The 21,413-nt window shown below is 41.4% G+C and overlaps 1 protein-coding gene across 4 annotated transcripts in view; it reads left to right on the top strand.

Annotated features, from left to right (window-relative positions):
* The window catches only part of nsd3 (nuclear receptor binding SET domain protein 3), an 80,034-nt gene that overhangs the window by 7,582 nt on the left and 51,039 nt on the right, over window positions 1-21,413 (top strand). For all 4 annotated transcript variants that reach the window (XM_055662112.1, XM_055662111.1, XM_055662114.1 and 1 more), the window contains exons 2-3: window positions 450-1,174; window positions 14,688-14,844. In XM_055662112.1, the coding sequence (XP_055518087.1) occupies window positions 494-1,174; window positions 14,688-14,844 (838 nt within the window). In that variant the 5' untranslated portion in view covers window positions 450-493. The remainder of the gene's footprint in view (window positions 1-449; window positions 1,175-14,687; window positions 14,845-21,413) is intronic.

The following is a 21,413-nucleotide window of genomic DNA, read 5'->3' as shown; positions in this document are numbered from 1 at the left end:
AAAGAAAGAAGTCCCAGAGTGCTTGTATTTAGGAAGCAATTTTCTTATGAGTACCCAGCATTTCTGAATGCCCAGCGTTTCTTATGAATAATCATTTTGCTGTATTATTAGCCTCAGTAGAGTTTAAAAGTTTTAAATCTTCCTTACTTTGCATCTTTTGTTGAAATGATAATACAAAGAATTTTCCTATCACATGTTGGGGTTGAGGTTTAATTATTTTTAGAAAGAACAGGAATACAGTGGAAGACTTGGAGCATTTGGCAAATATAAGTCAAAAACAGTCAATAATTTTGATTGACTTGTGTAATGCTGTGAATTTGTTGAATAAATGTGGAGTTGTAAATTATGTTGTACATATCTTATTTTTGCTGGAACGTTGTTGCGAGTTACAGCTTGTTCGGCTCACAGTGGGTGAAATTTAACACTGAGAATTTCTCATCATTCCACAGGCTCAACAGGAGAGAGGGAAAGTTGAGGATGCTGGGGCAACACGATGGATTTCTCCTTCACATTCATGAAAGGTATCATGGGAAACACGATTCAACTGCCACAACAACTTATTGATTCAGCCAATATGAGGCAGGTTCCTGACGTCCTGAATGCCAGTGGTGGCATTGGGGAAGACAGAGGGCAATCGTATGAGGCTTCCCTGCAACAAGGCTTTACCTATCCTGCTTCTGGAGCTGATGCTATTCCACCAGTCACCAATGGTTACTCAACTGTTAATATGTATGAATCACCAGGAAAATACCCAGCATATTCCCAACTCCCCAATGGCTCTGTCAATGGCTACGGCACTTATAGGAATTTTGGCTCCAGTGACTTTTACTTGGGGGAAAACTACTTGGTCAAACAGCCGGAAATCCAGGAGAAAGTGCCTTCTCCGCCTGTTCCTGAACCTGTGACTCCGAAGAAGACGGGCTCTCCAGAGATCAAGCTGCGAATAACTAAAACTTACCACAATGGGAAGACGCTATTTGAGTCCTCGCTCTGCGGAGATCTTCTAAATGAGCAGCAGGCTCTGGCTGCTGAATCTGCAGTGGCCCGCAAACAAAAAAGGGAGAAAAAGAAGAGAAGTAAACATGACTCGGTCAGTGCTGAGAGGCAGGAACATAAAGCCATCAAGGTGGAGCATGTGGAATGCAAGACGCACTGTGGAAGCTCTGTAAATAAGGTACAGCCTTAATTTGGTCAAATATCCCAGAAGTTCTAATGTAATTTTCTTGTTCCATAAACATTCAAAGCAGTTTTCCAAACAGGTGAATTATTTTTTCCTTAATGTATTTATTTTAAAATTGATTTTGTTTACTACTACAGCCTGTCAGAATTATTTGACATAATTGAACAAATCATTCTAAGCCTTTTCTCCAGAGATCTGCCTGACCCGCTGAGTTACTCCAGCATTTTGTGTCTACCTTTGGTATAAACCAGTATCTGCTGTTCCTTGTTATTACATTCTGAGCCTTTTCTTTGTTTAGAGTAGTCTTCCTTCATCTCATTACATTTGTGTCCAGTCAGAATGTATATTGAAGTGACCTCTCTTCTGAACTAGCACTTTTATTTTCCCCCCATCTTTATTGATCTTGCTATTATCACTACTTGTGCTGCTTGATGACCTACATTGACTCCTGATCTAGGAACATATAGATATATTTACGATATGGAACAGAATGACGGTGATGGCCATGCTGTCAGTACACTCCATCTCGAACCTCACAGCATGTAAATAAACCCAGTAATACGACTCTTTACACATTGTTAATCTGAGTTCTCTTGTGCACCTTCCCCATTCCCTTTACCCTTCAGCTATCCAGGCTATTCCTCCCCAAAATCTCTCAATTCCGGCTTCTACAAGACCTCCAACTGATCTTTTTGGACAGGGCTTTGGACATCTGTCCCACTACCTTTGTTGGTGTCAATTATTTTTCTGATGATCCCCGCCCTACCTCTTCCCTTTGCTCTATTTATTGAACGAGTTTGGCTCAATTGTAGTTATGTATCGCATCATCCAATTTGATTGGGTAACATGCAAAACAAAACCTTTCACTGTACCTCGTTACATGTGACAATATTAAACCTAAATATTGCTAAACACCAAGGGGCATTTTGTGTGTTATAGGCATAAAAAAAAAAACGCAGGCTTCTGTTTCGATTCAACAGTCGATGTCTTAATTGGATACCAAGCAACCACACTTCATTAACTCCATCTAGGAAAAAGGTGTTCCCCTGTTTGGTGTGAATAAGAGAAGTGGATTGAACCCATGTATACAATTCTGCGGTACTATACCTTGATTATACTCGGGAGTGTCCAAAGGAAGATGGGATTATTTTGTGCCAACGTGCTTTTGTATTATTCAATGTTTTGAACATGTTATCATAGATTTTATTTTTTTAGAAGCCAGTTCATTCTGTTTTAACTATTAGATAGCGTCCAATCCCTTTCCATTGCATTTGCAAGGTTGCTTAAAGTGACAGTTCTCCTTTGGATTAAGCATGTTGGTTTAGTTTATTGTCATGTGTACTGAGGTACAGTGAAAAGTTTTTTTGTTGTGTGCTATCCAATCAGTGGATGATTACAATGAAATTGTCCACAGTACAGATACAGATGAAAAGGAATAATATTTAGTGAAAGGTAAAGTCCGATTAAAGAGGTAGATAGTAGGTCAGGACTGCTTTCCAGTTGGTGATTCATTTTGTTGATCACAAGGATGCTGTCAAAAAAAGCTGTTGGTTGAAAGAAATATGGGAGGCAATAATAGCACAGTTTTCTCCATTGTATGTGGATCAGAAGTATTTAACTTCCTCTCATTGCAGTTATGTTGACATTCATTTTTGACATATTACCAAGACCTGATCCGTTGAGCAATATAAATTTCTCTAAGAGAAAGTTCCTGATGCAGGGTTTCGACCAGAATGTTAACTATCCTGTTTCCTCCACAAATGCTGCTCGATCTGCTGAGTTTGTTTTTGTTTGCTCCAGATTACAAGAGGAAGTCTGGCTTTCACGTAGTTGCTGAGCTTCAAAGCAGATATAGATGCTAGGTTTAAGGTGGTGAAGTGTGTGAATGTATTTTTAAGTACTCCTGTTATGAAGTATCAATGCAAAATGTCATCAATGTTAATTGATTAGAATGAATATTTCAAAAATAGTGAATAACATTAGAAAAAAAATAAAGTGAGTACTGCAACGTTAGAACATGGAGTGGAATTAAATAATTCTCAGTTGTTTTGAGCTGTGACAAAATTTTGGAATATCCTTTTTATTGTGATCTTATATAATTGTTCGTTTTACACATTGAGTTTTGTTTTCTTGTGAAGTAATGTCCTTGTGCGTCACAGGAAAGGGTTGAGGCATTCTTGCGATGTGCGTGAAAATATTTGAACTGCAAATGTATTGCTGGTGTGCTGCAAGTGATGACTAAGGATTCATTCCAAGACATTCCACTTCAACGTAATAATGCAGAGTGATTGCTTGCAGGTAGCCAAGGTTTTTTTTGCCCTATAGCTTTGCTTCTGGGTTGTGAAGAAGCTGAATGCACCACTATAAATCTGGCAAGGACAGATGTGGACTTAAGCCCTATCCTAATCAATTGAGGTTGCTTTGCTATAGCTTAAAGCTACTTGTTTTGAATTCCACTGCAGGTTCCTTTATTTTGCACTCTATTTTGTGATTTTTGGAAGTCCAAACTTCTCAAGTAGAACTGAAGCCTTTTGCTTAAATCTGTTTTGGTTCCTGGGAGGCTGAGATGAACGACTATTTGTAAATCTCTTAATATTTTTCTACAGTGAGCGACAGTAAGATTTTGGTATTCTACATCTTTTTATTTTGTGGAAATTGCTATGGTAAAGGGTTATTCAGGTAGGACCCATATTGCATATTTTGTATTTACGATAAGTAGTAGTCTTTGTGAGCAATTGTGTTTTGTGAAGCCATTGTGGCTTTTGGAGCAAACCGTTGAATTATTTTTTATTATTGATACCTGTACAATTTTAAAAGTATGGTAAGAACTGAAAAATAAACTATTATAATTGTGGAGAATGTGGACATAATCCATAAACAAAATTAGACAAAGGGCTGGAGAAATTCAGCGGGTGAGGCAGCATCTATGGAGAAAAGTAGTAGGCGACGTTTCGGGTCGAGACCCTTCTTCAGACTGCCACCTCCAGTGAGATCCTACCACTGGCCACATCTTCTCACCTCCTCTTTTGCTTTCCGTAGAGACATTCCCTCCGGAAGTCCCTAGTCAATTCGGCCCTTCCCACCCAGACCACCCGCTCCCCTGGTACTTTCCCCTGCAACCGCAGGAAATGCTACACCCGTTGCTTTACCTCCCCCCTCGACTCCATCCAAGGACCCAAGCAGTCTTTCCAGGTGAGGCAGAGGTTTACCTGCACCTCCTGCAACCTCATCTCCTGCATCTGCTGTCGTAGGTGCCACCTTCTCTACAGCGGCGAGTCCAAGCGCAGGCTCGGCGACCGCTTCGCCCAACACTTCCGCTCAACCCATACTAACGAACCTGATCTCCTGGTTGCCCAGCACCTCAACTCCCCCTCCCATTCTGAATCTGATCTTTCTGTCCGAGGCCACCTCCATTGCCAGAGTAAGGCCCAGCGCAAATTGGAGGAACAGCACCTCATATTTAGTTTGGGTAGTTTACACCCCAGTGTTATGAATAGCGACTTCTCTAATTTCAGGTAGTCCTTGCTTTCTCCATTCTTCCCCTCCCCCTTCCCAGCTCTCCTACATAGCCTACTGTCTCTGCCTCTTCCTTTCTTTTTCCCGCCCCCCCCCCTCCCCCACACACGTCAGTCTGAAGAGGTCTCGACCCAAAACGTCGCCTGCTCCTTTTCTCCATAGATGTTGCCTCACCCGCTGAGTTTCTCCAGTATTTTTTGTCTACTTTCGATTTTTCTAGCATCTGCAGTTCATTCTTGAACAATAAACAATATGCGTTTTAAGATTCAGCATGGAATGACCAACAATTTCCCCCCACTGATCCTACAAATTAAGGGCAATTTATAGCAGGACTGAGAAGAGAAAATCATTTTTTACACAGAGAGTGGTGAATCTGTGGAATTCACTGCCACAGAAGGTAGTTGAGTCCAGTTCATTGGCTATATTTAAGAGGGAGTTAGATGTGGCCCTTGTGGCTAAAGGGATCAGGGGGTATGGAGAGAAGGCAGGGATGGGATACTGAGTTGGATGATCAGCCATGATCATATCGAATGGCAGTGCAGGCTCGAAGGACCGAATGGCCTACTCCTGCACCTATTTTCTATGTTTCTATACCGCATACTGCCATAACAGGCCAACAGAAAATGCCATCTCCCTTGCTCTCCACTGACCACTGCACCACTTGGACAATAAAACCACAACCTAGGAGATTAGTCCTTTGCTGTTGGACCGGTAACTAATTCTTAATGCACAACTGTCCATTATTCCTAATTCCATGTAGTCTAATCATGTTGTCCAACCTCCTGTGTAGCACCCTATGAAAAGCCTTTAGAAAACCTAAATCACATCACTGATTTCCCCTTATCCATTCTACACGTTATTTACTCAAAAAACTCCAGCAAATTAACCAAACTTTATTTTTATTGCCTAGACATATGTTGACACTGCTCAGTATTATTATTTGAAGTTGTTTGGTATGACCTTTTCATTTTGCCAATTACTGATATTAGGCTAAGTTGGTGGCTTCCAGTTTTTGCTTTTTCCTTTCTTAAACTAAAACTACATGTACTAGCCCCCAATCCACCATAACAATTCCAGATTAGAATTTTGGAAGATGATAATCAGATTTCCTCATCTGAGAAATCATTCTAATAAATCTTTTCTGCGCCCACCACAAGCTTTGCATGTTTTCAAAACTGGGATTCAGAACTAGATGCAATGCATGAGTTATATCTGAGCCAGTAATTTACAATAGCTCCCTATCTATTTATCAAGCCCAGGATCTTGACTGCTTTTTTAAATTGTTCCTGCCCAGACACTTTCAAGTTCATGCACATAATTCCAGACTTGTTCCTGTACCTTTTTAGGAATATGTCTCCCACTTTATATTGCCTCAACTCATTCTTCTTCCTGGAACTTTTTAACACTCTGCATTTTACTTTCAGTTTCATCTGCCATGGATCTGCTCATTCTGCCAACCACCTTAATATTTATTGTTATTCTCCCCCACATCAGCGAATTTGTAATTTGTGCCATATCCAAGTCATTAATGAATATTAACAAAGGCAATAGTCCTCACACTGACCCCTGGGGAATTACACCATTTCCTTGACTCCAGTCAGGAAAAACTGTTCACTCTACTGTTTGTCACTTAGCCAATTTTCTTTCCGTGTTGTTACAGCTTTTATACCAAGGGTCGGTCGTAATGACGTCTAATGTGGCACTTTATCAAACATCTTTTTAAAGTCCAGAGGCATGAACTGCATTTCAATAAAAGTCTTGTCAATGAGCTCCTGGTTGACTTGCTGATGTGCACAGATCTATAGGGGGGTTGCACGAAAGGTCACTGGGTCATAGGGCTCGACGCACGGAGCCGCTAAATCCAACTGGAAGACATCCGTCACTAGAAACGCGTACTTTCCTACCTGTTAAAAACCACCAAAATGTTGAATTTTTGCGCTGAAAAAAATTGTGGGAGTCGGGGTAAGTGTGAGAGACATGCACCCAACTTTAGAATTCCAAACGTGAAGCGAAATGAAGGTATAGAGAAGCGAGAACTGAAGGGACTACAGCAGCTAAAGTGCTTGGTAAACCGATTCAGATTCAGATTCAGATTCAATTTTAATTGTCATTGTCAGTGTACAGTACAGAGACAACGAAATGCATTTAGCATCTCCCTTGAAGAGCGACATAGCAAACGATTTGAATAAAAATAATAAGTGGTCCGGGGGGGGGGAGGTGGTGATTGGCAGTCACCGAGGTACGTTGTTGAGTAGAGTGACAGCCGCCGGAAAGAAGCTGTTCCAAACATTGAAAATATTGGGAATTATCGCGTTTGCTCACTGCATTTCATCAAGTAAGGCATTATTTGTGTTTTTTCTTGATTCCTTTGGTATCTAAAAATTCTCAGAAGTGATAAATCTGGCTGTAAATTTTTCTTCAGATGCGTTTTCATTTTGTATGTAAAAACCCACGAGAACCATGGGCGATTAAAAAAATTACAGCCAGATCTACCGTCTACCGTCATTTCTCCTCACTTTTGGAATTGTGAAGTATGCTAAACATCTCACACGCTTATCCCGATTTCCATAATTATTTACAAATTGACAATTTCAGTGGGTTTTAACGGGCCCGCTACGCTGGAAACAATGGTAAGTGCCTACCTGCAGTACATCGCGTGTAATCCATTTGGAGTAGCGTAGCAACAGTACGGGCCATGGGTCGCGACTGACTGCCGTGAAACCTCCCTATATATCATTTGAAGTTTCAGTTTTTGTTCTCTATGAAGACTTGTCATTAAAGGAACTTTAAAAAAACAAAACAAGTCAGCATCTTAAGGAAAGCGGAGCAAACATCTGAAAGCAAAGAATTTGAAAGCAGAATCTTTAATACTCAGTGTAAGACGTCAACTCTGGGGAAACATAATACAGGTCCACCACCTTTCCAGCAACTGGTGGTCCTGCAGCTCTAAATCTGGACAAAACTACTAGAGCGCACTTGAAATCCTCCCCGAAAATGTGGCGCCTAGGTGAGAAAATGTGAGACTGCCTATCTCGACCTCATTGGGACTTCCACTGTCGATTAGTGCGTTGAATTTGCCCCCTACTGACGGAACTCTGGCCATGCTAGAGTCGGCAGGTCCGTTCCAGTAGCCGACTTTGCGGGCCGATATCTCGACTCCTCTGGCTGTAACGCCATCTTTGCAGCCATATCTTTCATTGATTATATACATAATTAGTAGGGAAACAGAGCTCCATCTAATGTATTCAGTAATGCATATATTTATCTATATATTACTAAAACTCTTTGTTTGTTTGTTTGTTTGTATGTATGCGTGTGAATGCATGACGATACAAAACCCTGCCACAACGGTACATGATAGCACTACAATTTTTGGCCTGTGATGTAAATCAAACAAGTTTTGTTCAGATTGATGGTATATTTTACAAGTTATTGACATTTTAAACTCTACAAAAATCACTTTTCCACTTGCCCTGCCCCTCAACCGCATTTAACGTCACAATGGGATCCCGAATCTCATTTACTTAAAAAATTGCAATTTTCAATTTTAGTCAAATTCTTCCGTTTTCATTAACAGCTAACATTGTGTTGAGGTTATTTAAAGAAAAAAATGCAATTTTCATTGAGAATTTAAGTTTAAAAAAAAAAAAAAAAAAGATTTTCATTGTGGAGGGTGGGATAGGGGGAGGTTAGGAGTGGGGGAGCAGGGAGATAGAGGGAGAGGAGGGGTGTAGGGATGGGAGAGGGGTTATGGAGGGAGTGACTGAGGGAGGGATTGGGGAGGAGGAGAGGGGGAAAGAAGAGGGAGGGTGAAGAGGAGGGAGTGCGGGGTGATGAGGGGGAATGGAGGAGGTTAGGGGTAGGAAGAGGGATGGCGAGGCACAGTTGGGGGAGGGTTGCCGTGACTCGCGTCACAACGGGGATCTCTGGCGTCAAACGGGAATCCCTCAGCTGCGCCTGCGCAGTTGGGGGTTATGGGTCAGTGGTGGAATATTGCCCTTGGGGACGGGCCCCAACAGGTCCGCACCTGGTCTAGTTAGACCTAAATTTCAAAGTAATGTCCTATACTACAGAAATACACAATTTCTCATAATAGCCATACTGTACGATCTGATTGAATGGACTACATCCACAACTCTCTGCGAGAGGCAAGGTGTTCAGGACAGAAATGATAAAACAAGAGTAAAAGTGCGCTGGATTTAAATCTGCTTTTGGAAAAAAAAAAGTATGTTTATTGCAAAAGTGAAATACCAAAATATTTTTGACTAAGGCTTAAAGTCGCATTAATAAGTTACAGCTAACCCCAAGTGTACACTAAGGTAATCCATGTGTGACTCACACTAGAATTAAGAGGTGGAGAAGGGACATTCTCAAATTGGTGTTATTTGAAGCCCACAAAGTGCATAATTAGAAAATGTTGATTGCCTGTTGCTTCCATGTAATGGTTTGCCAGATATCTCCATTACTGTAATTGCTACTGCTATCTCTTTTTTCGAATGGGCAGAGAGGAGGAAGGGGTGAATCGAATGTTTTTTCTAGATTTATGGCTAATGTGAAATAATAGGTTAATTTATCAGTTCATATCAACCTCTATAATACCTTTGTTAATTGTCCTATTATTCAAGATTTAACGTTGCATTAAAGTATGAGAAAGTGAACAGAAGATGAAGTTCTAGTCTGGTCCCATTCATAGAAGTATTGTATTGTATTGTATTGTATTCAAATTTATTGTCATTGCCTCAATTTGAGACAACGAAATGAATTTCCCGTACAGGCAGTATCGTTAAAAAAAATCACAAGAAAAATAATAAAAATAAATAATAAATAAATAATAAAACATATTCAAAATAAAATTGAAATTGAATTAAAAATTTAAAAAAAGCACAAACACAGAAAGTCCACAACAGAACATAACATAAATGGCACCCAGGTGAGGAAGGCACCATAGTCCAGCCAGCCTCCCCTCCATGTCCATCCGTGGTCGGGGCCTTCCGAGCACCCGCAGTCGCCGCCCCGGGTGGCCCGAAGTATTTGGTTATTCAATGAACTGGGAGGAAGTAAATTGACTACTGACAAGGAAATTATAGTAAATTACTAGACTAAGTGGGACCCGTTGGGTCCCATGTTCACACGGGGGATTGGTCCCCCAATGCAATATTCCACCTCTCTACCAATTCCAATATTGGTGGCCAGTGGGGGGGGCTTTCTGGAGCGCTAGTATGTATGTTGTGGGCTGAAGGGGCTGGTTCCCAAAGGACTAGTATGGATAATGTGGACCAAATGGATTCTTGGGATTCAGACAGGAAGTGGTCAAGATGAGACTTTTAGTTATATAGATAAGCAGAAGTATATGAAGATCTGTGGAACAATCTTAAAAATAAGATAAGGAATGTGAGAAAGTTGACCTGTCAAATCATTTTCAGCTGGGTTTAATATAAATTAAATGCAATTTACTTTTTGTGATCCATAAAATTATTTTGTATTTCAGAAACAAAAACTATAATAACATTTTAAAAGTTTTAAGGGTACTTGGACAGAATATTCAACCACTTTTTTTTGTTTGGGGAAAAAAACATTCGAAGGATCTCCATGAATAATTGCTTTCACTAATTTGAAGAAGGCTTACAGTGCATTCAGAAAGTATTCAAACCCCTTCACTTTTCCACATTTTGTTACAGTATAACCTTATTCCAAAATGGATTAAATTCATCTTGTTTACACACATCAATCTACACACAATACCCCATAATAAAAAAGAGCAAAAGGTGTTTAGAAATGTTTGCAAAGTCATTAAAAAGAAATAACTGAAATATCACATTTACAGAAGTATTCAGACCCTTTACTCAGTACTTTGTTGAGGCTCATCTTTCCCTCGATCCTGACAAGTCTCCCAGTTCCTGCCGCTGAAAAACATCCCCACAGCTTGATGCTGCCTCCACAATGCTTCACCGTGGGTATGGTTTGGCCTGGTGATGAGCGATGCCTGATTTCCTCCAGACGTGATGCTTGGCATTCATGCCAAAGTGTTCAATCTTGGTTTCATCAGACCAGAGAATCTTTTTTCTTATGCCTTTTGGCAAACTCTCCAAGCAGGCTGTCATGTGCCTTTTACTGTGGAGTGGCTTCTGCTTGGCCAATCTACCATAAAGGCCTGATTGGTGGAGTGCTGCAGATATAGTTGTCCTTCTGGAAGGTTCTGTCATCGCCACAGAGGAATTCTGGAGCTCTGACAGAGCGACCATCGGGTTCTCGGTCACCTCCCTGACCAAGGCTCTTTTCCCCCTGATTACTCAGTTTGGTCGGGCGGCCAGCTCTGTGGTGGTTCCAAAGCTCTTCCATTTAAGAATGACGGAGGCCACTGTGCTCTTCGGGACCTGCAATGCTGCGGAAATTGTTTTATACCCTTCCCCAGATCTGTGTCTCGACACAATCCTGTCTCTGAGGTCTACGGATAATGCCTTCGTCTTCATGGCTTGGTTTTTGCTCAAGGATAATCAATGGAAACAGGATGAACCTAAGCTCAATTTTGAGTGTCATTGTAAAGGGTCTGAATACTTATGTAAATGTGATATTTCAGTTATTTCTTTTTAATTATAACCATATAACAATTACAGCACGGAAACAGGCCATCTCGGCCCTACAAGTCCGTGCTGAACAACTTTTTTTCCCTTAGTCCCACCTGCCTGCACTCATACCATAACCCTCCATTCCCTTCTCATCCATATGGCTATCCAATTTATTTTTAAATGATACCAATGAACCTGCCTCCACCACTTCCACTGGAAGCTCATTCCACACCGCCACCACTCTCTGAGTAAAGAAGTTCCCCCTCGTATTACCCCTAAACTTCTGTCCCTTAATTCTGAAGTCATGTCCTCTTGTTTGAATCTTCCCTATTCTCAAAGGAAAAGCTTGTCCACTTTATTATCAACTTAAAATTATTTTGCAAAAATTTCTAAACATCTGTTTTTGCTTCTTCATTCTGGGCTAACGTGTGTAAAAAAATAAGTAATAATTTAATCCATTTTAAAATAAGGTTGTAACGTAACAAAATGTGGGAAAAGTGACGGGGTCTGAATACTTTCTGAATGCACTGTATATGAATGTGATGTGAAAAGGAGCAGGCAATTGGATCACAGGATAGGTGTTTAAACATGAGGATTTGACTGTAATACTGAATTACATAGAAGACAGAAATATCAGTAGTTCTGATGAAAGGTTAACTTAGTTTCTTTCTCACTACCTGACTGCTGAGTATCTCAGCAATTTCAGTTTTTATTTCAGATTTTCAGTTCCAGCAGTTCTTGATGTGAAGTATTAACTCGGTTTTTCTAGCCACAGATTTTGCCCGGTCCACTGAATATTTCCAGTGTTTTCTACAGTATTCTGTGTGGAAGTCTCTCTTTATATCAAAAGTAAAACACTTTAAATATGGTAGATATAGGTTCTGAATTTTCTCAAATCCAAGCTTTGATCGGAATGCCTCGGTGCTAGCATTTGGAAATTGTTTCTAATGTAAATGATTGTTCAGCGATGACCAACATGTTAGAGCAACATATTCAAATGATTGAATGATAGGACATATAATCTATAATCAGTAAATTTTATACGTTCTGTTGAAGAAAATAATTTGCACACTCAAAGATCCCAGAAAGAGCCATGTGATAATGAGAAGGTAATCTAATTTGGAGAATTCTTCTGGAATAAATATTCACTTGAAAAACAGAGAAACCAACCCAATGCTGCTTCAAAGCAGTACAGTGACTTTTTCTTTTATAGAGACCATAACTTTAAAGAGTTTTGTTAGAAAACTTTTTCCTGGTTAATTTGAAAGATATACTTAAGGTAATTGACCTGAGCCAATAACTCAGCATCTATGAAGCGAGAAACTTGCCTACATTTTCTATGTTCATTCATTACAATGTTTGCCATTATTGCGTAATGTAACTAAAATCAAAAGTACATGCAAAGTTGAGGTAAAATTAAGATTGAGAGCCGAGTCATTCTTCTGGGTATCATGCAAACATTTAACTTTAAACTGACATCAAGATCTGTGTGGTCTGAGGGAGATTACTGTGCAGAAATAGGTTGCTGTGTTTCTTGCATTACAGCAACTACTAAATTGGCTGCAAAGCCTTTTGGGAGAAGTTCTAGATTCTAGTTAACCTCTAGTTTCCCTCTCGCCTGACTCACAGTCTGAAGAAGGGTCTCGACCCAAAACATCACCTATTCCCTTTTCTCCAGAGATGCTGCCGGACCCACTGAGTTACCCCAGCATTTTGTGTCTATCTTCTGTGATTCTGTAAAATGCTTTAGCAATGCAAGTCTTTCTTCTCTTGCTAAACTTCAGTTACAAAAACTGAAGAACTGCTTAATATAACTTGGAACGATGCAAATTCTTTACTGAACGACCAATTGCTATTTATTGTGATGGGCACATGAGGACATGTAAATTGTTACATAGCTGTTAAGACTCATGCCTATGCTACTTTTTAATTGGTTCACAAAACAATGCTGGAAGAACTCAGCAGGTCAGGCAGCTTCTCTCACCCAAACTTCTGGCAATTGCAGTATGAAATGCAATCATCACACGAAACACTGAACCACCCTTTTGCTCATTTGGGTTGCTTGCTCTGGGATATTTTCTGTTGTTTCTCAATAACATAGAAAATATCTCCAATTGCTTGTCTTTAGTTGAATATTTATATCAATTTGATGCAAAATCTTTGCAAATTTCTCCTAAATTAATATTAGAGTTAGTCCTAGTGCCAGCATTTTTACTTACTTTAAGTAAAGTGAACTCTGGTGTCACATTTCGCAGCAAAAAGTTGAGCCATTTAAAGTAAAGGTACATGTTCTTTTGTGTTTTGGAAGCTGATGACATAGCCCAGCTTTTTGAGGTGCCATAGTGAAATAAGAGATGTGGGTTGAAAAGGCCCAGCACATAAAAAGTTGTGTTAGGCATAAACTACTTGCTGTAAAACGGGTACAAGACTAATTGACAAGGTGTCTGTTATCTTTTTAACAATTGCAGTTACTGGAGGACACTGGTTTTTAATGCACAATTTGTGTAAACCTGGGCTATTGTATCCTTAATTTTGCAGGATATGGGGCCCAATGCCGGCAAATGGGACTTAACTCTGGCCCCTGGGAGGTACTTTAGTTGACCGAGAGAGAGAGTTTTGAAGACGGGTTTATTTCTGTGCTGCATAACTCTGTCTACTCTGTCTTGTGTTTCTCTATTTAAGATACATGCCTGCTTCCAACTACAGTACTGAAAAATCCCCCGGTAACGATTACGTTTTTGAAGCTCCATTGTTCGGATTTCTTTCTCATTGTACGATCTCTGAAATTATAGATGATCTTTTAAAAGCTTTTTCCATCTTTTTTGCTGCGCTTTTTAGCCTCTTTGCTTCTCAATTTCAATTTTAGATATTCATCTGCTTCGTGTAGTCTCTTGTTCTCTAGTGTCCAAGAATGGGTTTAGATTCTTGAGTCACTATCTCTTGTTCTCCCCCACATCCCCCCCCCCCCCCCCCCCCCCCCCCCCTGTTTCCCCCAACTTCCCCTCACTGCTCTGACTGCTACTGATGTCCCTGGGTTTGCTGGAAGAAGTTGGGGCCATGACTTGAATTTAATGCTCCATTCGCTATTTCAACCTGAAAGAAATGAGATTAATTTTATAAAATGAAGGTTAAATTTGATTTATTAACATACCTGCATTCTGAAGGAAGGTCCCAACACGAAATGTCACCTATCCACGTTCTCCAGACCTGATGAGTTACTCCAGCACTTTTTGTAAACCAGCATCTGCAGTTCCTTGATTCTGCATTGGTTTAGTAGGTTGATTATGATTAGATGCAAGGCCGTTAGGAGCAAAATATTTAAGCTTTCTGCCACATTTTCTAGAAATACTTGTGGTTATTACCATATGCCAAAACAATTTGATGTGATATCCTGTTTATTAAAAATGTTGTCATTTGCATTTCAGGCCCATCGGTTACCGGACTCTGGGAATCAGACAGAAGTTTCAACATTTTACCAGGTTGGAGATTTAGTGTGGACAAAGGTCGGTACTTATCCATGGTGGCCCTGTATGGTGTCCTGCGATCCATTGCTGCAGATTTATACCAAGATCAACACAAGAGGTAAGCCTGGCTATGATTAAATTGCATCATGAGGTTTCCCTTGAAAGGAAAATTATTCCTTAGAGTTGGCAAAACACAGTAAACCCTAGTTTTAACGGAACACTTTATAACGGTTTTCAGTTGTAGTGGATGAACCTACTGACGGCTGCCCCTGCTACCTCAGCCTCACATCGCCTCACCTGCCGCATACAGGCCATGCCTGCTGTCACCACCGGAAAGTCACCTATCCCAAGAGTTGCTGCCTGACCTGTTGAGTTACTCCAGCACTTTGTGTCCTTTTGTGTAACAGCAACTGCAATTGTTTATTTCCACTACTTATACGATGATACTAATCTGTTCTAGTGGACAATTGGCAATACAGGGCATAATTCCCTCCCCGTATTGTCCATTTATAATGAGGGTTTACTGTATTGCCAGAATATATTTACTGTTGAGGTTGTGAGTGATCCATGTTGGGGAAAGCTTTCTGAAAGCTACAACTATTGATTTCATTGAAATGAACTGTTCTCAATTGACATATTGTCCAACACAAGACTTTTACTTTAAGACTGTTATCATGAAACAAAGTTTGCTACAAATGACTGGTCACCATGTCACAAGTACTTGACATTGGCAGTGTAACAATAAATTATGCTAGGGCATACAGAGAAACCAATTCTCACATTTAAGATTGTTAAGGGCTTGGACACGCTAGAGGCAGGAAACATGTTCCCCATGTTGGGGGACTCCAGAACCAGGGGCCACAGTTTAAGAATAAGGAGTAAGCCATTTAGAACGGAGACGAGGAAACACTTTTTCTCACAGAGAGTGGTGAGTCTGTGGAATTCTCTGCCTCAGAGGGCAGTGGAGGCAGGTTCTCTGGATGCTTCCAAGAGAGAGCTAGATAGGGCTCTTAAAAATAGCGGAGTCAGGAGATAAGGGGAGAAGGCAGTAACGGGGTACTGATTGGTGATGATCAGCCATGATCACATTGAATGGCGGTGCTGGCTCGAAGGGCTGAAGGCCTGCACCTATTGTCTATTGTCTATTTTAGAAGTATATAAAATATTGAGAGGCATAGGTAAGGTCAGACTCTCTGTTTTTCCCCAGAGTGGAAATGTCAAAGCTTTAAGGTGAGAGGGGCAAAGTTTAAAAAAAAAAAAGAAGAAAAAAAGATCAGATGATGAGTGCCTGGAATGCGCTAGAATGGATGGTGTTGGAGGCAGACACAGTAGTGGCATTTAAGAGACTTTTAGATGGAACATGAATATGCAGGACATGGAGAGATGTGGATCATGTGCAGGCAGAGAAGGTTAGGTTCTCTTTGTATCATGTTCAGCATGGACATTGTGGGACAAAGGACCCGCTCCTTTGCTGTACTGTTTTATGTCCACACATTCTTGAGAGATTGGGGGAAGAGCATCATTTGTCTCGCCCTAGAAAAGGTTGCACTTTCTCCTCCCTTGCCAAATGTTCTTTTGGTTCGTCAATGAATTCAGTGTTTTTTTTGTATCCGCCAAAAAGGTGTAGAAATATATTTTGCCTGTTGACTTGTTATGGAGAATCCCCCCGAAACCTTGTCTTTCCTGAAAGTCTATCTTGTCCTCAAATAGTCTAAATAGTCTCAAGGGTTTTCCCAATTTACTGAATTCAACAGTAAATTGAAACCACTTTCATTGATTTTGTTCATCACTGATCACTGAAAGACTATTGCATCAATCCTGCTAATCCAAGCATTGACAAATCGTGCTATTCCAGGCATAAATCCAAGGTGTACAAAATAGTCTGCTTTGCCCTTTTCAGCAATAGCAGAAAAATATAAAATATACCTGATATTTGCCAATTTCATCATCATCCCCAAGTCTTAAATTCTATATAATCGGAAATGCTGATTATTGTGAATATAGCTTCTATAACTTAAAAGTCCAATGTACCTACATACCTTCATTTCTACAAATCACAGAACTGGCTTTCTCTCTCTCCCCCCCCCCCCCCCCCCCCCCCCTCTCTCTTCTCTCTCTCTCTCTCTCTTCTCTCTTATCTCTGCCCCTCTTTCCTCCCCCCCCTCCCCTCTCTGCCCCTCCCTCTCTCCCCTCCCCTCCCCTCCTCTCCCTCTGCCCCTCCCCTCCTTCTCTCTCCCCTCCCCCTCTCCCCCCTCCCTCTCTGCCGACTCCCTCTCTGCCCCCCTCCCTCTCTGTCCCCTCCTTCTCTGTCCCCTCCCTCTCTGCTCCCCTCCCTCTCTGCCCCTCCCCTCCCTCTCTGCCCCCTCCCCTCTCCTCTGCCCCTCCCCTCCCCTCCCTCTCTGCCCCTCCCCTCCCTCTCTGCCCCCCCCCTCCTGCCCCCCCCCTCCCTCTCCCCCTTCCCCTCTCTCTCGCTAATTTTTAATAATTGTTCTCCCTCTCCTCTTGTTTGCTTTTGATACCCTTCATTACACTGAAGGTATGGTGATCAAGCAGACTAATGGGTTTTTCCGACCTTGCCCAGCCATCTTCCCTGGTCTGAAGAAGGGTCCCAACCTGAAATGTCACCTTTCCGCATTCTCCAGCGATGCTGCCTGAGCTGCTGAGTACTCCAGCTCTTTTGTGACTCCCCCTCCCTAACTAATCTGCAGTTCTTTCCCACACCCTGTTTTAAGAGGTTAGAGGACCAAATTGTCATATCCAGTGATCAATAAACAATAGGTGCAGGAGTAGGCCATTCGGCCCTTTGAGCCAGCACCGCCATTCAATGTGATCATGGCTGATCATCCCCAATCAGTACCCATATCCCCTGACTCCGCTATCTTTAAGAGCCCTATCTAGCTCGAGGTATGGTATTCTGCTATGATATTCTGTCAGAATAAGGTATGATATTCTGCCCTCACCGCAATCAACACTAATTTTGTTTTATTCTCCAGTTTTGTTTTTTCTGTGCGTTTGCAAATCTCCCGTGGGTGTTTGCTTTGCTCAGACTAATTTTGTGATTGCAACTTGATACTGGTTGTGTTAAAAACATACCTGCCCCTCCCTTAGGATGTTTCCTCTCTCCCTCTTGTAATTAGATCATTTATTTAAGAAAGCTCGGAGGCCCCTTTGAATCTCGTATTCTCTGAGATTTGGTGGTTTCAATTTAATTGAGTGCAAAATCTCTATTGTGTTTAGAGTTCATTCAACCTGCTCTCCACATAATTTTTATAATGTTCTCCTCGGTATGTTTGCTTTTGATACCCTTCATTACAAAACTGAAGGTATGGTGATCAAGCAGACTAATGTGTTTTTCCGACCTTGCCCAGCCATCTTCCCTGGTCTGAAGAAGGGTCCCAACCTGAAATGTCACCTTTCCGCATTCTCCAGCGATGTTGCCTGAGCTGCTGAGTTACTCCAGCATTTTGTGACTTTCCCATAACTAATCTGCAGTTCTTTCCCACACAGCCTGTTTTAAAAGGTTAGAGGGCCAAATTTCCATATCCAGTGATCAATAAACAATAGGTGCAGGAGTAGGCCATTCGGCCCTTTGAGCCAGCACCGCCATTCAATGTGATCATGGCTGATCATCCCCAATCAGTACCCATATCCCCTGACTCCGCTATCTTTAAGAGCCCTATCTAGCTTGAGGTATGGTATTCTGCTATGATATTCTGTCAGAATAAGGTATGATATTCTGCCCTCACCGCAATCAACACTAATTTTGTTTTATTCCCAAGTTTGTTTTTCTGTGCGTTTGCAAATCATTCCCGTGGGTGTTTGCTTTGCTCAGACTAATTTTGTGATTGCAACTTGATACTGGTTGTGTTAAAAACATACCTTTTAAAGTGATTAGGATGTTTCCAGAAGGATTTGTAATTAGATCATTTATTTAAGAAAGCTCGGAGGCTAATTTGAATCGCGTATTCAACTGAGATTTGGTGGTTTCAATTTAATTGAGTGCAAAATATATTGTGTTTAGAGTTCATTCAACCTGCACTCCACATAGCGAGTAAAATGCTCCTCTAGTATACATGAGAAATGTACAATTAGGTACCGCCTTGGGTTTAATGTGTGTTGGCTGCTGGTAAATTTAACCTGTACCCTTCATTGTGCCACCCTCCCATGCCACATGGAGGTTTTAAAAAAAAATTCATTAGTCTGCGGGCTTCAATTGATTGCACATACAATCACATGGCTACAATACCATTAATAAGCATACATTATTCCTTGTGCATATATTGATTTATGCATTCCTCTTTTTTGATTATTCTGTTATTAGTGGATGTATTTGTATATAAAATGAGGTAATCTGCACAAATATAGTTAGTTTTCCCACAATATTGCTAATTTCTATTTCCTTTTATAGCAATTTAATGGCTCTTCAGTGCAAACACTCACTTTTCCAGAAACCCTGTTATTGAATGAAGGGCCTGTGAACGTCAAAGTACAAAGTTATTGGATTTGGAGCCGTTAAACTATATTATGTTATGTGTCAGAGTGGCTCAAACTAGTGACGAGCTTGGTCTGTCAAGGCCAGCAGGATCTCCCGGTTGCTAACCAGTTCAACCTCCCTCCATTTCCATACTGAACTTTCTGTTCTTTGGCCTCCCCATAGCCCAAGTGAGGCCTCATGGTAACTGGAGGAACAGAACCTCATATTCAGTTTGGCTTGGCTTACAACCCAAATGTATCAAATTTGAAATTTCCAATTTTAGGGAACTTCTACGAACACCTCCCTTCCCCTAAACCTTGGCTGACCTTGCACCGGTTTCTCCCAACTCCTTTCACCAAAAGTCCTTCAGGCTTCACAGTTCACAACAATATATCCCTCTTGGGCTCAAGCCTGCTCCATCTCTAGCCTTTATCCAACCATCTGCCTATCGGGCAACCAACCGCCTTGCCTGAGGTCATCTGTGGCCAGCTATGATACGAACGACCATTCTCTCTTCCAGCTTTCTTTCCCACTTCCCCCTGCCATCAGTCTGATGAAAGGTCCTGACCTAAAACTTAACTTATCCATGTTATAGAGTCATACAACGTGGAAACAGGTCTTTCAGCCAACTTGCCCATGTGACTAACATGCCCCACCCAAACTAGTCCCACCTGATGTTATCTGCCTCAACTACCTCCTCTGGTAGCTTGTTCCCTATACCTCACCATCCTTTGTATAAAAAATGTTCACTCGGTCTCCTACTAAATCTTCCCCCCCCCCCCCCCCACCTTAAACCTATGTCCTCTGGGTCTTGATTCCCCTACTCTGGGTAAAAAGACAGTGCTTTTACCCTATCCATTTCCTCATGATCTTATAAACCTCTATAAGATTACCCCTCAACCTCCTGCACTCTGCAAGCCCCAGTCTGAAGATGGGTCCTGATACGAAGCATCATAGAAACACAGAAAATAGGTGCAGGAGTAGGCCATTCGGCCCTTCGAGCCTGCACCGCCATTCCATATGATCATGGCTGATCATCCACTCAGTATCCTGTACCTGCCTTCTCTCCAGACCCCCTGATCCCTTTAGCCACAAGGGCCACATCTAACTCCCTCCTTAAATATAGCCAATTAACTGGCCTCAACAGCCTTCTGTGGCAGAGAATTCCAGAGATTCACCACTCTCTGTGTGAAAAATGTTTTTCTCATCTCGGTCCTAAAAGATTTCCCCCTTATCCTTAAACTGTGACCCCTTGTTCTGGACTTCCCCAACATCGGGAACAATCTTCCTGCATCTAGCCTGTCCAACCCCTTAATAATTAAGTTAAGTTAAGTTTCTATAAGATCCCCACCTCAATCGTCTCAATTCTAATGAGTACAAGTCGAGTCTATCCAGTTGTTCTTCATATGAAAGTCCTGACATCCCAGGAATCAGTCTGGTGAACCTTCTTTGTACTCCCTCTATGGCAAAAATGTCTTTCCTCAGATTAGGAGACCAAAACTGTACGCAATACTCCAGGTGTGGTCTCACCAAGACCTTGCACAACTGCAGTAGATCCTCCCTGCTCCTATACTCAAATCCTTTTGCTATGCAATCATCTATCCATGTTCTCCAGGGATGCTGGCTGACCGACTGAGTTACTCCAGCACTTTGTGTCCTTTTTCTGATGCTTTGACTCTTGGCTTGATTGTGCCATAATATTTGCAGTGGCCTGGGCACAACTTATTGAATTTGTACGATTCATGTGGAGAAACGTAGAAGATATAAATATAACAATAAAGAATAAAACTAGGCGAATCACAATACAATAAACCACCAAGTTACTTAATTTCAGGTTGTGTGGCCATCCATAAATAATTTCAGACAATAACGGGTCTGTGCTGTCTGTGTGGTGTTTTCACGTTCTCTCTGTGATTGCGTGAGTTTCCACTGCTCTGGTTTCCTCCCACATGCCAAAGATGTGAGGGTTTGTAGGTTAATCGGCCTCTGTAAACGAACCCCTAGTGCGTAGGGAGTGGATGAGTAAGTGGCATAACATAAACATAGTGCAAATGAATGATCAATAGTCGGCAAGGACTCGGTGGGCCGAAGTCCTTGTTTCCATTCTGTATCTCTAAAATAAACTAAAAATGAAAATAACTTTCAATTGAGTGACTGCTCAACAGAACAGTAAACTGTCAAGCCAAAGCAATTAGGAACAGTCAATGGTAACT

Source organism: Leucoraja erinacea, chromosome 35, assembly GCF_028641065.1.
Source record: "Leucoraja erinacea ecotype New England chromosome 35, Leri_hhj_1, whole genome shotgun sequence".
In the NCBI taxonomy this organism is placed as follows: Eukaryota; Metazoa; Chordata; class Chondrichthyes; order Rajiformes; family Rajidae; genus Leucoraja; species Leucoraja erinaceus.
The sequence above is the reverse complement of the archived record's forward strand: the minus strand, read 5'-3'. Positions and strand labels throughout refer to the sequence as shown.